Genomic DNA, 23,398 nt, shown 5'->3' on the forward strand with positions numbered 1-23,398 from the left:
ATGTGCTCTTACTAAGGTCCTTTGCAGCGGCAACAATCCTTGTATACTTCTCTGCTCCCTTGCAACAAATGGCAACATTCTATTTGCCTTCCTAATCATTTGTTATTCATGCAGCACGGTACCAAGTTTCTTCAGGAGAGTTTTCTTGTTTCACTGCTTTCAAACAAAGTGCCACTTTGCTATTATAGATCACAGATCATCAATCACAGAATCCTTACAGTGTGGAAGCAGACCCTTCGGCCCAACAAGTGTACACTGAACCTTAAAGCATCCCACCCAGACCCATCCCCCTATAACCCACCTAACCTACACATCGCTGAACACTGTGGGAAATTTATTCTTCTTGCCAAAGTGGACAAGTTCACATTTTCTTGCATATACTCAATCTGCCTATTTTTTATTTTGTCCACTCATGTACCTATATAAATCATTTTGTGGCTTCTTGGTGTCTTCATAACAACTTACTTTCTGACCTATCTTTGTCTCATCATCAAATTTAGTTACGGTGCAGTTAATCCTTTCATCAAAGTCATGGACATGGATTTTGAATAGTCAAAGCCACGGTAATGATTACTGTGATGCTCCACTGACCAGAGCTTGTCAAACAAATAAAATGACATATTTATCTCTGCTGTCTGCTTCTGCTGACTAACCAATGCTAACCACATTCATCCTGATATGTTACTCTACACATGAGCACTTAAAAGTGTCAGTGCTAAGTATCTGTAATAACTAATCTATGAGGCGACAACCTCCACATGCTCACCACTGTAGATATACAGAAAAGTCCCCTAAATTCTTTATTTGATTTATGAATGACTGTCTTCTATTTATATAAGACTCTTGTATTGAACTCACTCATCAGTTCAGACAGGTCAAACATCCTCCACCGTATCATGACTCCTGTCAGATCTCCTCTTGAACAAAATAAAAACAGAAAGTGATGGAGAGCTCATCAAGTCTAACAGCATCTGCGGGGAGAGAAACAATGTTAATGTCTTCAGCACAATATGATTCGTCTTCAGAATGTCTTAAACTTCTCTTTTCCTGAGGAAGTAATCCGTAGTGTATTAAAGAGTGTACAAACCAGCTCAATTATGGCCTTGTTTCTACCTTGAAAAATGCCTTTTAAAACTTAGCCAACTTGAGCATTAATCATTTCTATCTCCCCCCAGAATAAAATGTCATCTTGTTTATCTTTCTTTCTGTGAAATTTGCCCGTAGTTCCATTTAACAACTGTTCTGATTTTAATACAAAAATAGCAACCAGAAGAAACATCTGAAGTGTGAAATTATAAGAACACAAAATAAGAACTAGGAGCAGGAGTAGGCCATCTGGTTCATTGAGCCTATTCTGCCATTCAATCAGGTCGTGGCTGATCTCTTTGTGGATTCAGCTCCACTTAGTCCTCCTGCTCACTATAACTCTTAAGTCCTTTGCTGTTTAAAAATCGATCTATCTTTGCCTTAAAAACAATCAACAAACAAGCCTTAACTGCTTGATTAGACAGGCAGTTCTACAGATTCACAACCCATGAGGTGAAGAAGTTTCTCCTCAACTCAGTCCTAAATCTGCTCCTCTTAATTTTGAGCCTATAATCCCTTAATTCTAATTTCAAACGCCTGTGCTAACAGACTGTCTGTTTCTATCTTATCTCTTCCCTTTATAATTTTATATGTTTCAATAAGATCCCCCCCCCCCCCACTCGCCAACTCCAGTCTACTCAATCTCTCCTCATAAGCCCACCCTCTTAACTCTGGACTCAACCTAATGAACCTCCTCTGTACCCCCTCCAGTGCTAGTACATTCTTTCTCCAGTAAAGAAGCCAAAGCTGTTTGCAGTACTCCAGCAGTGGCCTCATTAGCACCCATACAGCTGCAGCATAACCTCCCTATTTGTTGAAAAACAGTTGAAGAGAATATTTCCTGTATGCAATGCAGCAAACTAAAAGCCCCTGCTTACACCAGATACAAGTTGTCCTTTAAATTTTGTACTTGGCCATCCATGCAAAATAATTTGGGGGGAAGGGTCACGCAGTTAAATAAATCACCCATGCACTCCAAAGAGAAAAGGCAAAAGAATATTAGTTGAGCATGCTTGTTATGTTTTTGGCTTTACATGTTAGATGGGCAGTGTGGTAAATCAATGGTTAGCACTGCAGCCTCACAGTGCCAGGGACCCAGGTTGAATTCCAGACTTGGGTGACTGTGTGAAATTTGCACGTTCTCCCTTTATCTGCATGGGTTTGCACTGTGTGTTTCAATTTCCTCCCACGGACCACAAATGTGCAGTTTGGGTGGAGCAGCCATGCTAAGTTGCCCCATACTGTCCAGGGATGTTCAGGCTAGGTGGATTAGCCATGTTAAACAGGAGTTTACAGGGATACAGTCAGGTGCTCAGACTGGGTGAGGTGCTCTTTGGAGGGTTATACAGCTTTTTGCTGCAGTGTCATGATTCTATCATTCTCTTTTTCTTGGAGTTAATTGTCCCTATTTTTCAATGGCTGAACTATCAATGACTGCTTCTGGAAGGATACAGCATGGCCCTAACAAATTACAGGTAAATGTGAAAAGAAGGGAACTTAAAAACACAATTGATGTCATTCCGGTCCAATGGATAATGCTATCATTTAACAACATCGGTTTTGGAAGATATGGATATTTAATTAGTTTTTCTGAATGACAGCACAATTTCATTTAACAGGTAAACCAGCCCGTAAAAATTGTGGCATACCAACACTTCCACAGGTTTCTACCATTTTGGCGTGCTGTTGAATAATTTCCAACTATCAGGACCTCTGTATGCTCCTTACAAGCCAGTTGCTTCAGGGATGGGCATGAGGCTAGGGAATCCTCTGCTCTAAACTTCCCCTCGCTGCCTCAATCAGTGAAATGTCTACTGATGGAGATTTTTATGCTGAGTGTGTTGAGGAATGTCCATTTCCAACAAACTGAAGGTTAGGCAAAACAAGCAATGCAGACTCTTGAAGAAATGACTGACATATTATTGAGGTAAAGAAAAGAACAGGTTGGCTTGTAAACAGGAAGGGAAAGAACAAGATTGATGTTTGGGGGGATGGTGGAAGAGAATGTTGCTATCAGAGGCACCCGAGCAATAACTCTCATTCTCAGGTCGACAGGTACTTGAGTTACTGTTTGCTTGAGGCCAGTGGGTAGCACAAGTCTGTTCTAGGTTAATTTATTTTGTTACATTTACCTCATGTGAATTAAGTTCCCTGTCATTGACTCTCCAATTTCATCTGTGTCAGTGCTGAAAAGTACCAACAGGGCATTTTAGCACCCAGTTGTTGCAATTATGAATCTAGTTAATGTGAAACAACAGAGATATTCTCTCTTTTTGCCTTTAACTGAAACATTGATCATGAGACATGGGCATTCAGCAAAATTCTGCAGTAAAGTCAGATCCAGTTCAGTCATTAGGCTGGCTTCCAAGGTAAAGTCTGTTTCAAATAAATCATTCATCATTGAATATATACTTAATCACTATACATCAAGCAGTTATATTTGTATGAAAACAAGCAACAACTCACAGAATGTATGTAAAAGTAAATTTTTAATTAAAGTTGAAATTCTCAACCCATTTGTACACATTGGCTCACTGACTAAATTGAATTGAAAGCCATCCGAACACAATAACATGAACAAAATAGAGCAAAGACAGACAGTTGAACTGACCCTTTTCCATATCAGACAGCAATATGGAAACCAGTGGTTCTTAGAAACCATCTTCTGTAATGAAACCAAAAGTTGATCAAAATATGGAAACTTCAGTTTTGACATAGAATTTAACAGATTTTCCTAAATCCCTGAACTGAGATTGATTCAACTAGAGCACAATTCTTTTAAGAAAAGTAGAATAACTATATGTGCTTTTGTCAGTATTAGTGGAAATTAACACTTTATCGCATTCTTCTATGCATTTAGGGATTATGATTTTTCTCTTGGCTATTAGATCTCTTTAATGGGATGATTTGCTGAGTATCAAGTGAAGCAGACTTGTCAATAGTTCTATCAAACTGTTAATTGATTAAATTCAAGCAGATACCAAAAATGAATGTTTAAATCGACCATCTATCATTAGCTGTGAAAAATATGCTCTGAATGTATATGTGGAAAATGTGACACTGAAGACTTCAAAGAACAGTTGTCACAGATGTCTATCAATTCAAAACTATTATATGTCAAAACTATTCTTTTCTAAATACTTTCATATTATGAAACCGCACTGCAAATCATTCTAACACAAGTTACAAAATGTTTTTTCTTAATTCTCTGATTAATTTTTTTGACTTGCCCCACAGCACAGAACATTTAATAACATTTGGTCATCAAGGTTGGTTTCTTCAAGAAATTCTACAGTCCGTTGCCCTCAGTTGGCTTCAGTACTAAACACACTTCATTTTGTTAAACACAGAATATTGAATTGCTCTCATGTCAGTTTTTCAATCACTTCTGAGAAACTGCTTAATAGTATCCTCTGGGAAAATGCAAATTGGTTTAGGGAAGATGAGTGTTAAAAGCTGTATCACAGCAAAAATAATCATTTCTGTGTCTGGTACATATTGAAGATACATCATTGAGTGCCATTTATGTTTAACTGGTTGTGTGGATAATTGCATACCATGATGCAGTGCAGAGATATTCAGAATCAAGAATCTCTAGTTCAATTATTACTTCATTATGAGTTAATTGGTGTCTGCTGGGATAATAGTGGAGGTATAATGACAGACATCAACTATGTGGGGCTACTCTGGGAAAGAGACAAGCAGGGCTCCAATCTCGTGATCTTTTCCAGAAAGTGCACTTTCCCAAAATTGAATATTCTGCGAACAATTAACGTTGTGATTCACACCTGGAGAATGGAGTAACGTTGTTGAAACTTGGAAAAAGCAGACAAAAGGTCAAGTGCTTGAAAGCTACAGGGGTCATTCAAATTTGTTAAAATTTGAAATGCATCAGCCTTATCAAACTTCCAAAATGTATTTTAAAAATAAGCAAATATTTTGAAATGTTAGTTTAAAAAATAAGGGAGATAATTGGTGCCCGTTGAAAAACCAACCGGGTATTTCAAACATAAAGATCCAGTTAATGAGCTGAATAAACTACAAATTGAAGAATTTAAAACCATTATCGTAGTTTTAAAATTATGAAAATTCCTTCGCAAAAGTTTCAGAAAAAGCATTACATTTAAGTATCAGTTTTAAAGTCACATAAATGAAGTGACAGATATTTAAAATGTTACTAGTTCAACTTTTAACTTGTGTGTATGAACACGACAAACAATGCACTAGTGTATTACAGAATTTGCCAAATTGTGAAGCCTCTGTTTCTGGACAATGAACGGTGATTGTTGGGCAACATGCTGTAGGGGATATAAAACAGGATCAGGGCTACATACAGCCAGTCTCATTTTAAAATCAACATTATTGAAAACTTTGGTCAGTTAAGAAGTAAAATACTGCTCAATAATGTGGATGGTTAGTACATTGTTTTATGCCATTCAGTGAAGATAAGTTATACTAATTGTTTGAAATTAATCCATGTATACGAAATGATGCAGTTTAATTTTTCATACTTGACTCTGTCAGACACAATGCGCTCTTGATTCATTTGTGGGCATGTGTGAAATTCACAAATGTCTAGTTTTGGAACATAAGGGTTTGGATTTCTTACACACCAGCTGAGAACAAGTTGTTTTGACAATGAAGGCAGAAGTGAAAAGCTGATCTGAAAACAGAATGGGTTTGGACAAGTGCCCTGTTAATTTCTGTACAAAAGAGACCACTACAGGTTTGAAAAGATCTGATGCACAAGATAAAGTCATCACAACAGGTAGAAGAGAGACAGTAAGAAAGAAATAACCTTTACAGGAATCAAGATGGGGACTTGCATCATCCCGAATGTTCTGGTAGTTGGTGATTATACAGTTATCCATGTAATGTCAAATGTGGGGAAAGCATAGTTCAGGAAGGATGGTAAGAACCACATTAAAAGCATAATTAAATTAATTTGCAGTAGTGACGACATAAGCTACTCAATTATCAACTACATAAGTGGAAGGGATGGAGATCAGATTCTTCTAATTGCTGCCTGAGAAAGTATTGATACTGATGCTGAGAAGGAAAGGCTGCTCTATTTTCTGTCAATCAGACAATTAAGAGGACAATATTGGGCCTTTATCTGCAATCAAGTTCCCAGGGGCAGAGGTCATGCCCCACAGGATGTGTGGCCAATTAGAGGCAGACAGCTTCTGCTTTGAACGCAATACATCGAAGTTCATGGCTACTGCTGGGAATGTTACCTGGGAAACTGGTGATGCAAGTCAAAGATGTATGACTTGATGAGGACAGAGAGGTTTCCAGGAATGGGGATCACAAAATGAGGGGTGCAGGGATGTTCAAATCAAGGCCAGCAGTGTGGCTCTCAGTGGCCACCCCTTGATCTCGGCATATTGCCTCACTCAGACGCTGACTACCTTTGATAAAATCCTCCTAGAAACTGACAAGCAGCCTGCTTGTTTCCCTCCTCATCAGCAAACCAGTCTGCAACTGATTTGACGCTTACAGTAGCAGCAGGCTGATGTCCTCAAGTGGTCATTAATAGGCAACTCCAGGGCCACTATTAGTGACACACGACACAGTGGTCTATCAGGTACATTTCTGCTCAGAAATTAATTTGAGTGGAGGCAGGCAAGCATTGGGGATTGGGCCCACCTCCCCCCAACAGCGAGTTAAATGCACTTCCAGCTTCTTCTCCAGGACTGGTAGATTTCTCTCAAGGATTGGACTTAAATTAGTCTAGAACAAAAACAGAAGTTGCTGAAAAGCTCAGCAAGTCTGGCAGCACCTGTGAAAAGAAATCAGAGTTAATGTTTCAGGTCCAGTGACCCTTTGTCAGAAGTGTTTGTTGGTAGGAAAATGTCAGTTTATCTGCAGAAGGTAGGATGAGGGGAAATGGTCAGGAGTTAATGTTAGATTATGAAAGTAAATGGGTAGATAGAGCCTAAAGAGAGAGATGAGCAGTTGGATAGACCAAAGAGTTGATAACGATCCAGTTGAAAGGGTGATTAGTTGTTAATGGACACTGTTAGTAACTAACAGTAGGTAGTGTGTAATGGTAGGCTATGTGATAACAAAGCCTGGTGTCTGTGGTAAGGAGATCTAGGACGTTGGAGAATTTCAGGCCCTCAAATTATTGAATTCAACCGATGGGAACATGATGACAAGGGTTGGTGTGTGGGTGAATGGAGGAAAGTGTGGGGAAAATGCTTAAGTTTTTGAAATCAATACAGAATCCAGAAGGTTGCAGTGTCCCCGAGTGGAAAATGAGATGCAGTTTCTCCAGCTTTATCTGAGCTTTGCCAGAGCACAGCAGCAAGCCTAAGACAGAGGTGTTGGCCAGTGAAGAGGGAGATGTGTTAAACAAACAAAACATGATCAAAATAGATGAAAATTATTTTAAACTGATCAAGTGTTCAGAGCAGAAGGTTGCACAGTGGTCAGATCAGCATATTCTGCATACCTGGACAGAGGAGGTAAAGACAAATTGTCTCCTGCCAGCAGTCAGGCTGATGCATGGAGACCGGAAGTTCTTCAAAAGACCTGAGATTGCTGACAGTCTGAAAAATGATGGTGTTCTCCATTAGGTTTGCCCTTCTCAAAAGCTGAATCGTTGGACAACAATGGGCATTGAGCTTCAGCCAGGGCAAAGAGTCTTCAGCCATTCCTTTTTAGCAGATCGTTTATAAATACTGTGCTCTGCACAGTAATTATTTTATTTGTGCGATTGAATAAAAGTTTTGGCATTTTCTTATGGATAATTATCTTTTACAAATCTCAACAGACCCAACAAGAATTACCACACCACCGTCAGACATGGATGTCACTGTGGGTGAAAGTACAATCTTGCCGTGCCAAGTCTCCCATGATCCTTCATTGAGTGTTGAATTCTCGTGGTCATTTAATGGTCAACTTATAGACTTCAGAAGAGATAGAGATCATTTTGAAAATGTCGGAGGGGTAAGTGACTCGCACAGATTTATGATCTAATTTTATCCCCTCATGGAAAGGTGGCATATTACAAAATAAATGTGCAAAATAAGTTCTGGGTATGACTCTGGAGAGCAAGAGAGAAACTTTATTTGGACTATGTGATCGAAAGCCATGAGATAAAACAAGCCATTATTAACACACTAAGAAGTCACCAAATAGCTTAGTGCATATGCTCACCTGAATAGACAAATATCAGAATTGATGTTTATCAACTGAGCACAAAAGGATAGGAGTAAATACAGCAATACCTCTTGCAGGAAAATGCTTTCTCTCACATCCTGTGCAAATAATTGTAATAGAGATATAGGAGCTGCAGATGCTGGAGAACCTGAGACAACAAGGTGTAGAGCTGGATGAACACAGCAAGTCAAGGAGTACCTTCGGAGCAGGAAAGGTGATGTTTTGGGCATAGAGCCCAAAACGTCAGCTTTCCTGCTCCTAAAGTGCTGCTTGGCCTGCTGTGTTCATCCAGCTCCACACCTTGTTGTCTCAAATAATTGTAATATTTGGATTGATTTTGGCAGTCCTTCCATAGCTATAACAAAATGGATGCTCCCAGTCACTGCCAAAGGATAAAGTGCCATGAAACTGTGATAAAGATGGATAATATTCTGTATCTAGTTACTATTTAGGAATTTGGATTTCCAAATAGTTCAGAAGAATCAGGAGTTCAGTTTAGAAAAATCAAATATTCGGCTCAGAGGAGCAATTTTGATCCTAACACAAGTGTTTTAAATTGTGAGGTCTCCCAGCTATCAGAGTTTATGTAGCAATTTTGTTTTTGAGAGAGTTCCTAAGTTCAAAATTCACAAGTTGAGATAGGTGTGATATTTTGCTAGGGTTGAGTATCTGTAAAGTATATAGCAAGAAAAGTATTTGAAAATTTATTTTGCACATTGTGTTAATATTTTTCTGATATGTCTTTTATACAGTATATACATAAAAGGAGGGTAGGAGATTTTGTATGTATGCTATAAATACTTTTCCTTTTAAAAAAAACACATTGGTGGCCTCAATTGAATATGTAAAGTGATTAGCCACATTGATAATCAGAAGCACAAACAAAGCCAATGATCTATCAAGCCAAGTTTCACAGTGGGATCTGACCTGTCCAATGTTGTGGGAATGGAATGGTTACTTTGTTTTGCTGCACACTGAGAAAAATGCATGTTAATCAAATTCAAAATGGCTTTGTTAAAAAGAAAATACTATAAACCAGTCTATTGGAGTTCTTTGGAGAACCAACTTGCTATGGATAAGGAGAAGCAATGGATGCACCTTGGATTTCAGAAAGCATTTGACAAAGTGCCATGTCAAAAGTTATTGTGTAGATATGCAGAGTGATAGAAGATTACCTGGCTAACACTAAACAGAAGGTCACGGCACAAATGGTTGATTTTCTGATTGGAAAGACATAACAGATGGCATGGGGGGCACTGGGATCAATGCTGGACTCTCACCTTTTACAAATGATGATTAATGTAAGGGCCAAAGATGCAGTTAACCAACTTGCCTGATGGCACCAAACAAAGGAGCAAAAGCAGGTTACGAAGAGGATAATTGAATCGATAAGCATCTTGAAAATAAAGGTACAATGTGGAAAAATGTGGAATTGTCCATGTTTTGCAGGACAAATTAATAAAGCATATTATATAAATAGTGAGATTTTTAAAACACAAATGCAAAGAGATCTGGGCGTCCTCATGCATGAATTGCAAACATTTAATACAGTGAGTAATTAGGAAAGCTAATGGAATGTTTCTGATTGTTGTGAGGGAAAGTGAACACAAAAGTAGAGAAGCTTTTCTTCAATGTGCAGGGCATTGATGAGACTGCATCTGGAATACTGTGTGCAGTGCTCATTTGTTTATTTGAGAAAAGAGGCAAATACATCAGAGGAAGTTCAGAGAAGACTGCTGGACTAATACCTGAAAATGGATCGACCTTCTTATGAGGAAAGGTTGGACAGGTTAGGTTTCTGCACACTACAGCTTAAAAGATTAAGAGGTGACTTTATTGAGATGTAAAAGATTTTGAGTGGCCTTACATAGAAGATAGAATAAATTAGAATATCCTTTTATTGTCACATGTACTCCGTTGTAGGAGTACAGTGAAATTTGTTTATAATGCCTGCCTTCTTATGGCCCAGTTGCTGCACCAGGGCTTGCAGCTTGCGCTATTCTGGAGCTCACTGTTGGCCATTCAACCTCTTGAGCCCGCTGTGCCATCCAATATGATCATGGCTGATTATCAAGCTCAATACCCCAAACCAACCCTCCCCACCCCGTTCCCTTGATTTCTTTAGCCATGAGTATATCTACCTCATTTTTTAAAGTCCACTATGTTTTGGCTTCAGCCACTTTCTCTGGTCGTGAATTCCACGGGCTCATCACTTCTGGGTCAAGAAATTTGTCCTAATTTCAGTCTAAAAAGTTTGTTCCTTACCCTTAAACTGTAACACCTGGTTCTGGACTCCCTCACTGTTGAAACCATCTTTCCTACATCTAACCTGTCTAGTCCTGTGCAAATGTTTATAGGTTTCTATGAGATAACCCATTCATGCTTCTGAACTCCAGTGTGTACAATCTGAACTGGCTCAATCTCTCTTCTGTCAGCCTTGCCATTCCAGAAATCAGTTTGTAAAACTTTCACTGCACTGTCTGTAAAGCAGGAATATTCTTCCTCAGGTGGGGAGTCCAGAACAGCACACAGTATTCCAGGTGTGGCATCATCAATGCCCTGTTTAATTGTAGCAAGACATCCTTGTTCCTGTGCTCAAACCCTTTAACTATGAAGGCCAACATACAGTTTGCCTTCTTTCCTGCCTGCTGCACCTGTGCGCTTTCTTTCAGCAACTAGACATGAGGAGACCGAGGTCTTATTGAACATTCCCCTTTCACAATTTACAACCATTTTCATAATAATTTGTCTTCTTATTTTGCTACCAGAGTGGATAACCTCACAATATTTGCATCTGACATGCATTTTCCCCACTTACTTAGCCTGTATAAATCACACTGCAAATCTCTGTATCCTCTCACAGCGCATCCTCCTAGTCACCTTTGAGAGGATGGAGAGGGGAATGTTTTCTCTTGTAGGAGAATCTAGAACTACAGGGTCCCAGATTAAAAAATAAGGGGCTGCCCACTTAATAAAGAGATAAGGAGAATTGTGGATTTTTGGAACATACGTTCTGAAACACAGGTATAAGCAGACTCTCTAAATATTTCTCAGAAGTACACAGATTCATGATAAGCAAAGGGGTGAAAGGTTCTTGAGGTGAGGCAAAAATATCAAATTTTCAGCTATGATTTTACTGAATGGCTGAGGAAATTTGAGCAGGAGGGTTTGAGTCTGAAAATAGATTGGATTTCTTTCACTGGATTGCAGGAGAGTGAGGGGTGTCGTTTTTGAAGTTTATAACATCGTAAGGAGCACAGGTAACATGAATAGCAAGGATCATTTCCATCGGGTGGGGGAGTTCAAAACTAGGAGAAAGTTTTAAAACAGACACGGGTCAACTTTTTTTTACACATATAGTGGCTTGTATGTGAAATGAATTGCCAGAGGAAGTGACTGCAGGTTCAGTTTAACAGAGATTTGGACAAGTACAGAAATAGGACAGGTTTGTAGGGGTATGGACCAAATGCAGGCAAGTGGGACTAGTTTAATTTGGGAACATTGTCAGCATAGACTAGTTGGATTGAAGGGTCTGGTTTTGTGCTGTGCGACTGTATGATTTTTTGACCATCATTTGGAATCATAGCACTGTGCCTACATATAGAGAGAAAAAGGAGGGAAGAACGGAAATTAGTAACTAAAAATGAATGTAAAATTTTTGCCACATTTGTATTGTAAAGTATGGTCTCTGTTGTTGGATAAAACATTTTATTACAATTTTTTTTTGTAAACTGTCTTATTAATTTTTCAATCACTTTGGGAGCAACAGAAACCTGAGTAACACAAAAAATGCAGTAGTGGCATGTTCATCCAGAGAAATTAATAAACCGTGATTTGCTTGCAGTTACAAGGGAACCTTAATGGTGCCAACACTTAGAGAATTTATTGCAGGTAGATGTTTATTCTGGTCGGCAAGCACTTATTTGTTCAAAAAAAAAGGCTTTGTATAATCGCATGGGATGATTGTAGTGCTGATAAACCAAATTAGTCAATCTCCAGACCTTTAAATTAGTTTTCCTTCCAAAATTACAATTATTGTGAGAAACAAGATTATGCTTGAATTAGTTTATTATATATCATAATAATATTAACTGAGTAGGTGTCAAGTTAGATTGTACAATTTAAATCCTTGAGTGCCACAAAGGGAAAGGGTACAACATGAGTTGCATTTTGGGTTCCTATGTTGAGGGTTTGAAATTTGCTTGATTAAATTGTATTTCCTCAGATAATATTTGAATTCTAGCCTTGGAAGAACTGTATGTGAAATGGGATTCTAACATTTTCAGTTACCTATCCACATTTCTGCTCCGATATTAGTAATATAATGGAAATATTTGAAGGAGTCTTATGATCATTATTATGGATAGGTGATTACCAGTGATAAGCCTTATTCTTTTAATCTATTTTGCATTTCATCATTGTATAGTCCTGAGTGGCTGTGGGTCAATTTTTCAAACAGCCTTCAGCTTTGCCCAGATGCCACATGGAAGGTTTGTTCTTAGAATATCTGATGATCTATTTTTTATTACTATTCCATGTTGTAGCTTTTATAAATAGAAAATTACAAGTGCTTTGTGATTGTTAAATTCTTGAACTTATTAAGAATATGTGAGAGTGTTATTAATTAATGACAATATTGCAATACAGGTAATCCACAAAATGTTCTTTGAATTGACCCAATTTGGATGTATTGTGAAGATTCAGAGATGTCCATGACCATTTTAAAATGTAGCTTTAGATTAACAGCACTGGACTGGTGGCTTAAAGAATGCGTTGTAGGTTAAATGACTGATTGAATATTTGGAATCAAATGTTTGCTATTCAAACTTCTTCAAGTAGATTCAGATTGATCTCTCTCATGCAAATCTATTTATTATCTGAAATGTGATGGGATTTTGGATAAAATTAGGAGATATTTAAATTGGAGCTACCAATGGGTGGTGCAATGTCTGAATAGTTAGCACTGCTGCCTCACAGCACCAGGGGCATGGGTTCAATTCCAGCCTCGGGCGACTGTCTGTGTAGAGTTTGCACATTCTCCCTGTGTCTGCGTGGGTTTCCTCCATGTACTCTGGTTTCCTCTCACAGTCCAAAGATGTGCACGTTAGGTGGGCTGTCCATGCTAAATTGCCTACAGTCTCCGGTGATGTGTAGGTTAGGTGTGTTATCCATGGGAAATGGATACAGGGAAAGGGTAGGGGGTTGGAACTGGGTGGGATGCTCTTGGAGCGGCATGGTGGCTCAGCGGTTAGCGCTGCTGCCTCACAGCGCCAGGGAGCCAGGTTCGATTTCAGCCTCAGGTGATTGGCTAAATGGAGTTTGCACATTCTCCCCATGTCTGCATGGGTTTCCACCAGGTACTCTGGTTTTCTCCCACAGTCCAAAAATGTGCAGGTTAGGTGATTGGCTGTGCTACATTGCCTGTAGTGTTCAAGGATGTGTAGGTTAATGGGGGTTTTAGGGGGATGTATCTGGGTAGTATGCCCTAAGGGTTGGTGTGGACTTGTTGGGCTCAAGGGCCTGTTTCCACACTGTAGGGAATCTAATCTAACTATTCCATTGCTGTCGAATAATGCCAGTAATAAAAGAAGCCATTTTCAGCCTTCATCTACCTAAAGTACATTTCAAAAAGCAATTTATGGTTGTGAAGCACTTTGGGCTTTCCTGGAGCACCAAATAACAGCAAGGTCATTTTCCTTATGCATAACGTTAAAATCGTGGTATATTTTTGTTCAAAAGGATATGTCCAATGGTACTCCTTGGCCCCAATTTTTATTCCCCTGTTGTGCACGCAGAGGCCGAAGAAACTGTGTCCCGATGGACCTGACCTTAATAGCTGGCTACCCGCAATTCTCGTTGTGGCTTGGCTGTCAGACCAGGTGACTTGGGAAGCAGGGAGGAAGCTGGCAGTTCCCGAATCAGGTTGGGTGGCAAACCTCCCTGGGTGCTCCAGCCATTGTGTTTAATGCTCAGAAACATAAAATCTAAAATATAAATCAGTCAATATAAATCTGTCAATTTAAACCCCTACTCACCGTTGTTCGTGGTTCCTTTTCCATGGCAACTTACCAATTATCCAGCAAGGGCATAATTCAGGAGGCACCCTGGCTGAAAATGAAATTACCATGCTGTTTCTGATGTCATTAGCAAAAAGAAATAACATACTGAAACAAAAAAAATCAAAAATCTAAAATTGCTTCATGTAATCCCCGAACAAAACAAACGTGCGGCAGCAGTCACGCTATGGATTTTAATTCTCAGATAACTGGGCTATTATCTGGGCAAATTAATTTAAATTCACGAGAAGTGAGGTGCCAGAAGGACAAAGGAATATTGTGGGCTTATAAGCTGTGATGTAAATCCTCATTGCTTCAAAGGATGTTGGTCAACATTATTTTTCTTTAGATTTTAAATAGCCGCTTTACCCAAGCCCTCACCCAGTTGATCCCTCTTCTCTCCAGATCAGTTAGTGTGTAAGTCTGTCATACCTGTGGTAAATGGAAAATGTTGTCATATGTTTAACAGGCCAGAAGTGATAGTAGCTACCTGATCACTAATCTATTCCTGGCAAATGAAAATCATTGGCATAGAAACTGATTATTTGTCCCTGGGCATTTCAAAAAATGCATAATGCCATGAAAATAGCAATTAAATGATGTAATGATAATAACAATTCTGCCATAAGTAATGCACATTACTGTTCCATAAAATAATTGCTCATTGTGTTTAATTATCACTTTAAATCTCATTGCCATTAATTATCATGTCAGTGGGCAGCAGAATTATTATTCATACCATTAAAGCAATAGATGGTTCACAGTCTTTCACCATTGACGTGAAGTTTTCTTTTAATTTTTGGCTTCCAGTGTTTATTTCCATTGCACATAAATATTCCTACCTTTACAGGCTGTGAAACACTTTGAACATCACAAGGTAAAGCAGGAGAGAAGATCAGAAATAAATCATGGACAAATGTATACCACCCCATATGTGATTTCTTAATGTAATATTTCATAGTACCTGCTTCAGCACATCAGAACCAGTAAATCAAGGTCAAACTGTGCAGACAATTTTTGTTGATTGGTTAGATTGAAATTACTTTTCAATTAAAAATTTGGCACTGTTGCTTGACTGGCTTTTAAGATAAGGAGGATTGCGATCTAAATAAGTATGTCACAAATAGAAGCCTCCACTTGTAAACTAGGAATCATAATAATAAAACAAAAGGTATCGTTGTGAAGCTTTCATCTTATTTGTAAAAGTATTCTTTCCCTACTCCTAGGTGTTCTATTTTGGTCACAATAAGGAATATGATTGCTGCCGTCAATCACGATGATACTGTGGCTTATTTGTTTGTTGCATTGTCTATTAGGAGTGATCAATATGAAATAATGTTCATGTGGGAATATGTTCCAAGCTTAATTAAAATGCCTAGAATGTAACAGAAGAAGCTCATGATATATTACCTTCATGTTAACCCTGAATTATATTGCACATTTATAACACATTCTAGAGTCTGTCATTTTATATAATACATCACATGGCATCTAAATATCTATTTTCAGTCCCTTTGCTTTATGAGTATTGCTAAATAACAGGGAAATATAAATCATACCAGTGTTGCAGCAGCAATTGGCTGCCAACAATGCTGGTCTTTCAGCCTCGTTGTCTCTGATTCAAATGACAATTTCCATTTTTCTAAGTTCACTTCAAATCAGGTGTCAGCTCTTAGAGAAGGCACTCTAAGTTTCTTTCAATTTTACAAAAATATCTGACAATTTCGGGTTGCTTGTCTATTTTGTGGTATTTCAATCCTGTGAAATAAGCCACTGCACACAAATCATGCAATATATTCCGATTGTTTTATTTTATGACTGACAATGTAATAAAAACAAAGGCATAGTATTAAATTTCACATGATACCCACCTCTGCCCCTCTTGACCTCCTCCATTGTTGTAACTTGTCAGAGTACTTTGCTGACAGCCAGTAGTAGATGATTACAAAGTTCCTCCATTTAAATACTGGGAAGAATGAAGCTATTAGTTTTGGTCCTCACTGTAAACTCCATTCTGTACCCACTATCTCTGTCCTGCTCGCTGTCAATATTCTAAGACAAAGCCAGTCTGTTTGCATACTTGGTGTCACGTTTGATCTTGAAAGAATCTTCACATCTTTCATTTGTTTCCTCAATATGATGGCTTACCTCCATTTCTGAAGCATTGCTCACTTTTGCCACTGTCTTAACTTAATTGCTGCTGAAACCCTCATTCATACCTTTGGTTCATTTAGATAATACCATTCCAACACAGTCCTGGCTGTTCTGTCACCTGTTGCTGTCATCCAAACCTTTGCCGACCATTTCTGAACTCAGAGTAATTCACATTCCCTTATCACACCTGCATTTGCTGATGTATATCAGCTTTGGTTAAGCAACACCTTGATTTTAAACTTGTTTTAAAATCCCTCCCCAGCCTTGCCCTCACCTCCTCCCAAAACCTATTTTGCAGGCAACCCATGATTCAGGAGGGAGTTAACATTTCGGGTCCGGTGATCCTTTTTCAGTTCTCGGACCCGAAACATTAACTCTGACTTTTCTTCACAGATGCTGCCAGACCTGCTAAACTTTGCCAGCAACTTCTGCTTTTGTTTCTGATTTACAGCATCCTCACTTATTTCGGTTTTTTTTGCTGAAATTAGGGGACATAGATACAGAATAAGGGGACACCCATTAAAAACTGAGATGCAAAGGAATGCCTTCTCCTACTAAGTTCTGAATGCATGGAATTCTCTAGCCCGAAGAAGTGTGGCGGATAGGTCATTTGAGAGTAGTTGAGGCCTGGGCAGGGGGGATCAGCTATTATCTTGTAAATGGTGGGGCAGTCTTGAGGGGTGACCGGTTCATTCCTACTGCTATATCTCATGCTCTCATAACACCATTACCGGTTCAGCCCGAAGGCAGTGCTACCATCCCCTTCCAAAGCCATAAACAGTGGTTCCTTGCTCCTTTAACCACTCTTGTGACTTTCTGTTGACTCAAGGCACAATTTTAGCTCTGTTTACAGAATTTTACTTCAATTTTCCAGCCGTTGGATTAAATTCCCTATTTACCCTGAAGCACGTCTTCGTGACAGTACTAGTATTTTAAAAATTCAGATGTTCAAATGCAAATATTTGTTTTGGAAAGATGAATTAGTTGTACTGCCATAGGGTATAGATTTAGCAGTACATCTGGTGTTTGATTTTTTTTTCAAATTTATATTTCAGCAGAACTCGTTGAACAGCCATAAATTAGCTTCGTTTTTCCTCCAGATCAGTTTATCCATAATTTCCTCATCAATCCATGTTTAATTTTTCAGTCACCGAACAACCCATGGTAGAAGCTTTTTTTTGGTTGTCGCTGGCAAATATTTGTTGCTCATTGCTGAATGCGCTTTAAGTGAATGGCTTGCTGGGGCTCTTTTGGAGGCCAGTGATGAGGCAATAAAATTGCTGTGGACCTAAAGATATATGCAGGCCAGACCAGGTAAGATGGACGGATTTCCTTCACGAAAAGACACTGATGAACTTACATGCATTTTTGGACCAATGGGTGGTAATTTATATGACACAGTGACTGAGATTAGCTTCATCAATTATTTATCACCCTTGTGATATAAGATGTGCAAATTATCTATATCTTAACATCATGTATTTTAGAGTTTGAAACTGAGTTAGTGGCATGAAGGTTTTAGCCTGTGTTTTTGAAGGAATTAATGATTCATTTGTAAGTTTTTGTGCAGCCAAGGTAATTTCTTCAAAAAATAAACAGACTTAATGAGTTCTTGGAGATGAATGGGAATTTGTTTACTTTGTGACAGTATTAAGAGTGAACAAGGTTTTTAGTTTAGAAGCTCAGGAATTTTTTTGTTGATAAGAGACAACACCCATAATTTAGAAAATGTTTTGTTTCCATTGAGCAGCTTTGCAGTTACCTTTGTTGGAATTAAATGGATAAACCAGTTATTTCTGATGAAAAAAGGCAGTTTAGAACTGGTAAGAAATATGCTACCTCAGTGTAAGCAGATTAGTTTCAGCATTCCAGACCAGAAGTGTTTTGTTACAACCCTTCAAATTGACTTGAAGTGGAGAAAGTGTGAAGTGATCCATTTTGGAATGCTGAATTTCAATGCAGAATACAGGGTTAATGGCAGGATTCTTGGCAGTGTGGAAGAACAGAGGGATTTTGGGGTCCACATCCATCGATCCTTAAAGTTGCTACCAAGTTGATAGAGTTGTAAAGAAGGTGTATGGTGTGTTGGCTTTCATTGGCTGGGGAATTGAGTTTAAGAGCCGAGAGGTTATGTTGCAGCTCTATAAAACCCTGGTTAGACCACACTTGGAATATTGTGTTTAGTTCTGGTTGCCTCATAATAGGAAAGATATGGAAGCTCTAGAGAGGGTGCAGAGGAGTTTTACCAGGATGTTGCCTGGATTGGAGGGCACGTCTTCTGATGAAAAGTTGAGGGAGCTCGGGCTTTTCTCATTGGAGCAAGGAAGGATGAGAGGTGACTTGATAGAGGTGTACAAGATGATGAGAGGCATAGATAGAGTGGATAGCCAGAGACTTTTTTCCCAAGGCAGAAATGACTATTACAAGGAGGCATAACTTTAAGGCAGTTGGAGAAAGGTATAGGGGAGATGACAGAGGTAGGTTCTTTACACAGAGGGTGGTGCGTGTATAGAATGTGCTGCCTGCAGTGGTAGTGGAGTCAGATACATTAGGGACATTTAAGCAAGTCTTAGCTAGCCACATGGATGATAGTAAAATGTAAAAAGGTTAGTTTGATCTGAGAGTAGGATAATAGGTCGGCACAGCATTGTGGGCCGAAGGGCCGACAATGTGCTATACTCTTCTATGTTCTAAGGTCTGAGCAGAATTATATGAAGGCCCTACGAAGTGGCTATGCAATTCTTAAGACAGAGAGTTGAAGCCATGGTTAAATTAAACCTGCTGATATAAAAGAGAAGAGAATTTCTGGTCTGAGATAATAAAATGTGAGGCTGGATGAACACAGCAGGCCAAGCAGCATCTCAGGAGCACAAATGCTGATGTTTCTGGCCTAGACCCTTCATCAGAGAGGGGGATGGGGTGAGGGTTCTGGAATAAATAGGGAGAGAGGGGGAGGCGGACCGAAGATGGAGAGAAAAGAAGCCAGGTGGAGAGAGTATAGGTGGGGAGGTAGGGAGGGGATAGGTCAGTCCAGGGAAGACGGACAGGTCAAGGAGGTGGGATGAGGTTAGTAGGTAGGAGATGGGGGTGCGGCTTGGGGTGGGAGGAAAGGGATGGGTGAGAGGAAGAACAGGTTAGGGAGGCAGAGACAGGTTGGACTGGCTTTGGGATGCAGTGGGTTGGGGGGAAGAGCTGGGCTGGTTGTGTGGTGCAGTGGGGGGAGGGGACGAACTGAGCTGGTTTAGGGATGCGGTGGGGGAAGGGGAGATTTTGAAGCTGGTGATTCACCTGCACATCTGCCAATGTGGTATTCTGCATCCACTGTACCCGGTGTGGCTTCCTCTACATTGGGGAAACCAAGCGGAGGCTTGGGGACCGCTTTGCAGAACACCTCCGCTCGGTTCGCTACAAACAACTGCACCTCCCAGTCGCAAACCATTTCCACTCCCCCTCCCATTCTTCAGATGACATGTCCATCATGGGCATCCTGCAGTGCCACAATGATGCCACCCGAAGGTTGCAGGAACAGCAACTCATATTCCGCTTGGGAACCCTGCAGCCCAATGGTATCAATGTGGACTTCACCAGCTTCAAAATCTCCCCTTCCCCCACCGCATCCCAAAACCAGCCCAGTTCGTCCCTTCCCCCCACTGCACCACACAACCAGCCCAGCTCTTCCCCTCCACCCACTGCATCCCAAAACCAGTCCAACCTGTCTCTCCCTCCCTAACCTGTTCTTCCTCTCACCCATCCCTTTCCTCCCACCCCAAGCCACACCCCCATCTCCTACCTACTAACCTCATCCCACCTCCTTGACCTGTCTATCTTCCCTGGACTGACCTATCCCCTCCCTACCTCCCCACCTATACTCTCTCCACCTATCTTCTTTTCTCTCCATCTTCGGTCTGCCTCCCCCTCTCTCCCTATTTATTCCAGAACCCTCACCCCATCCCCCTCTCTGATGAAGGGTCTAGGCCCGAAATGTCAGCTTTTGTGCTCCTGAGATGCTGCTTGGCCTGCTGTGTTCATCCAGCCTCACATTTTATTATCTTGGATTCTCCAGCATCTGCAGTTCCCATTATCTCTGATAGAATTTCTGGTCTGAGTATTTTTAAAAACACTTTTGGAATCATTGGGAAGGTATTTTACCATCTATTTTGAAATTATTAAGTTCTTTTTTCAGTTCCATATTTTATCATTTCTTTTGCATAATAAGTTTCTGTTTTGTCATTAATATTAGTTTGCAGCATTCTGTGTTGTGTTTCAGAGAAAGACTTAAAAGACTTCAGTCTGGAAGCAGAGATAACAAGGTGTAGAGCTGGATGAATACAGCAGGCCAAGCAGCAAGAGAGGAGCAGGAAAGCTGATGTTTTGGGTCTCAATGCTTGTTCAGAAATTGGGGAGGTGAAGGGGATTCTGAAATAAATAGGGAGAGAGGGGGAGGTAGATAGAAGATGGATAAAGGAGAAGATAGGTGGAGAACAAATAGACAGGTCAAAGATGCCGGGAAGGAGACAGTAAAGCTAAGTGTAGGTCGGAAATTAGGGAGGGGACACGTCAAGGAGGTGGGATGAGGCTAGTACGTGGGAGATGGGGGTGGGGTTTGAGATGGGAAGAGGGGATAGGTGGGAGGAAGGACAGGTTAAGGAGACGGGGATGACCTGGGCTAGTTTTGGGATGCAGTCGGTGGAGGGGAGATTTTGAAGCTTGTAAAGTCCACATTGATACAATTGGGCTGAAGGGTTCCCAAGCAAAATATGAGTTGCTGTTCCTGCAACCTTTGGGTTGCATCATTGTGGCACTGCAGGAGGCCCAGGAAGGACATTTTGTTCAGGGAGTGGGGAGGGGTGTTGAAATGCTTCATGACTGGGAGATGCAGTCGTTTGTCATGAACCGAGCCAAGGTATTCCATAAACTGTTCCCCAAGCCTCCGCTTGGTTTCTCCGATCTAGAGGAAGCCACATTGGGAACAGCAGATACAGTATGCTACATTAGTAGATGTGCTGGTGAACATCTGTTTGATGTGGAAGGTCTTCTTAGGCCCTGGGATGGGGTTGAGGGGGGAGGTGTAGGGACAGGTGTTGCACTTCCTGAGGTGGCAAGGAAAAGTGTCGGTGGTGGTGGGGCTGGTGGACAGTGTGGAGCGGACAAGGGAGTCACGGAAGAGTGGCCCATCCAGAAAGCAGCTAAGGGTGGGGAGGGAAAAATGTCTTTGGTAGTGAGGTCGGATTGCAGATTGCGAAAGTGCCGGAGGATGATGCTTTGGATCCGGAGGTTGGTGGGGTGGTATGTGAAGACAAGGGGATTCTGTTTTGGTTATTATTGCGGGGAGGGGGTGTGAGGGATGAGTTGCTGGAAATGCGAGAGACATGGTTGAAGGCGTTTTCAACCCCTGTGAAGGGGAAGTTGTGGTCCTTGAAAAACGAGGCCATCTGGGATGTCTGGGAGTGCAATGCCTTATCTCGGGAGCAGAAGCGGTGGAGGCAAAGGAATTGGGAGTCGGGAATGGCATTTTTGCTGGAAGATGGGTGAGAGGAGGTGTATTTCAGGTAGCTGTGGGAGTCAGTAAGCTTGAAATGGTTATCAGTTACAAGAGGCCTAACACCTTCCACCCCAGCCTTACGTTCACCTGGACCATCTCTAATATCTCGCTCTCCTTCCTCGCCCTCCATCTCTGGCAACCACCTGGAAACCAATATGTACTTCAAGCCTACTGACTCTCCATCTAAATTCATCTTTACTAGCTCCATCCCGCCTCTTTGGCCTGTCTGTCTCCTCTCCACCTATCTTCTATTCTATCCATCTTCTACCTGCCTCCCCCTCTCTCCCTATTTATTTCAGAATCATCTTCCCCTACTCCCCTTTCTGAAGAAGGGTCCAGACCAGAAACGTCAGCTTTCCTGTTCCTCTGATGTTGCTTCGCCTACTGTGTTCGTCCAGCTCTGCACTTTGTTATCTCAGATTCTCTAGCATTGGCAGTTCCACTATCATTATAGTGAACAGTTGTTTTCCAACTGGAGGAAAATTTATCGTGGAATTCCCTGGAAAAGCTCTTCCTGACAAGCAGTGAACTTTCTCTCAATTCAAAGCTTGTGGAACGTGAAATGTGAAAGTATTATGAATCATAATGATGACAGTGTCACAGTTTTCGTCAGACATTTTAATGCTGGGAATTTGCAGTGATTTATTTTGGAAAGGAGAAGGGTAAATTCTGAAGGGGCTGCAGAAGCACAAGACCTGGATCTATATCCATTTAAATCATTGAAGGTGGTTGCACAGGTTGGAAGTGTGCTTCATAGAGCCACTAGGCTTTACCATGGAGTCACAAAGTACAAAAACAAGAAAGTTGTGTCAAACCAATATAAATCACTGGCTTGACCTCAGCTGGAATATTGCATCCAGTTCTGGGCGTCACATTTTAATAAGAGTATAAAGACATTCACAAGAGTGCTGGAAACATTCATAAGGCTGGTTGTAGAGATGAGGAACTTTAGTGGCATGGATCGAGTGGAGATATTAGGACTTTAGTCCTTGGAGAAGAGACGCTTGGGAGGAAAGTTGCAGAACTAGATAAATTGTTTCCTTCAATTGAAATATTGACAACCAGAAAGCAATGACTAAAAGCAATAACTGTGGAATGAGGAATATCTTTCTCACACAATGTAAGCAGTTGGAGAAAGGCACAAAACATTTGAGAGAGTGCTGTGGAACCAGTACCAATTGAGGCTTTGAAAGGAAATTGGTAAATTACCTGTAAAGGAAATATGTTGATACAATGGGGAAAAGGTAGGGGAGTGGCACCAATTAAAATGCTGCTTCAAAGCGAAAACACAACTACTCTGGGCTAAATGGCCTCCATCTATGATGTAAATAGTTGTAATTCTGTGAATTGGCAGAATGGAATATTGGCTAATGGAGCTTGTGGAATAAGATGA

At 40.5% G+C, this 23,398-nt stretch overlaps 1 protein-coding gene across 13 annotated transcripts in view; it reads left to right on the forward strand.

Annotated features, from left to right (window-relative positions):
* The window catches only part of LOC125460282 (contactin-4-like), a 2,333,145-nt gene that overhangs the window by 1,974,311 nt on the left and 335,436 nt on the right, over window positions 1–23,398 (forward strand). For all 13 annotated transcript variants that reach the window (XM_048547566.2, XM_048547564.2, XM_048547580.2 and 10 more), the window contains one exon: window positions 7,865–8,040. In XM_048547566.2, the coding sequence (XP_048403523.2) occupies window positions 7,865–8,040 (176 nt within the window). The remainder of the gene's footprint in view (window positions 1–7,864; window positions 8,041–23,398) is intronic.

Source organism: Stegostoma tigrinum, chromosome 11 (assembly GCF_030684315.1).
Source record: "Stegostoma tigrinum isolate sSteTig4 chromosome 11, sSteTig4.hap1, whole genome shotgun sequence".
Lineage (NCBI taxonomy): Eukaryota > Metazoa > Chordata > Chondrichthyes > Orectolobiformes > Stegostomatidae > Stegostoma > Stegostoma tigrinum.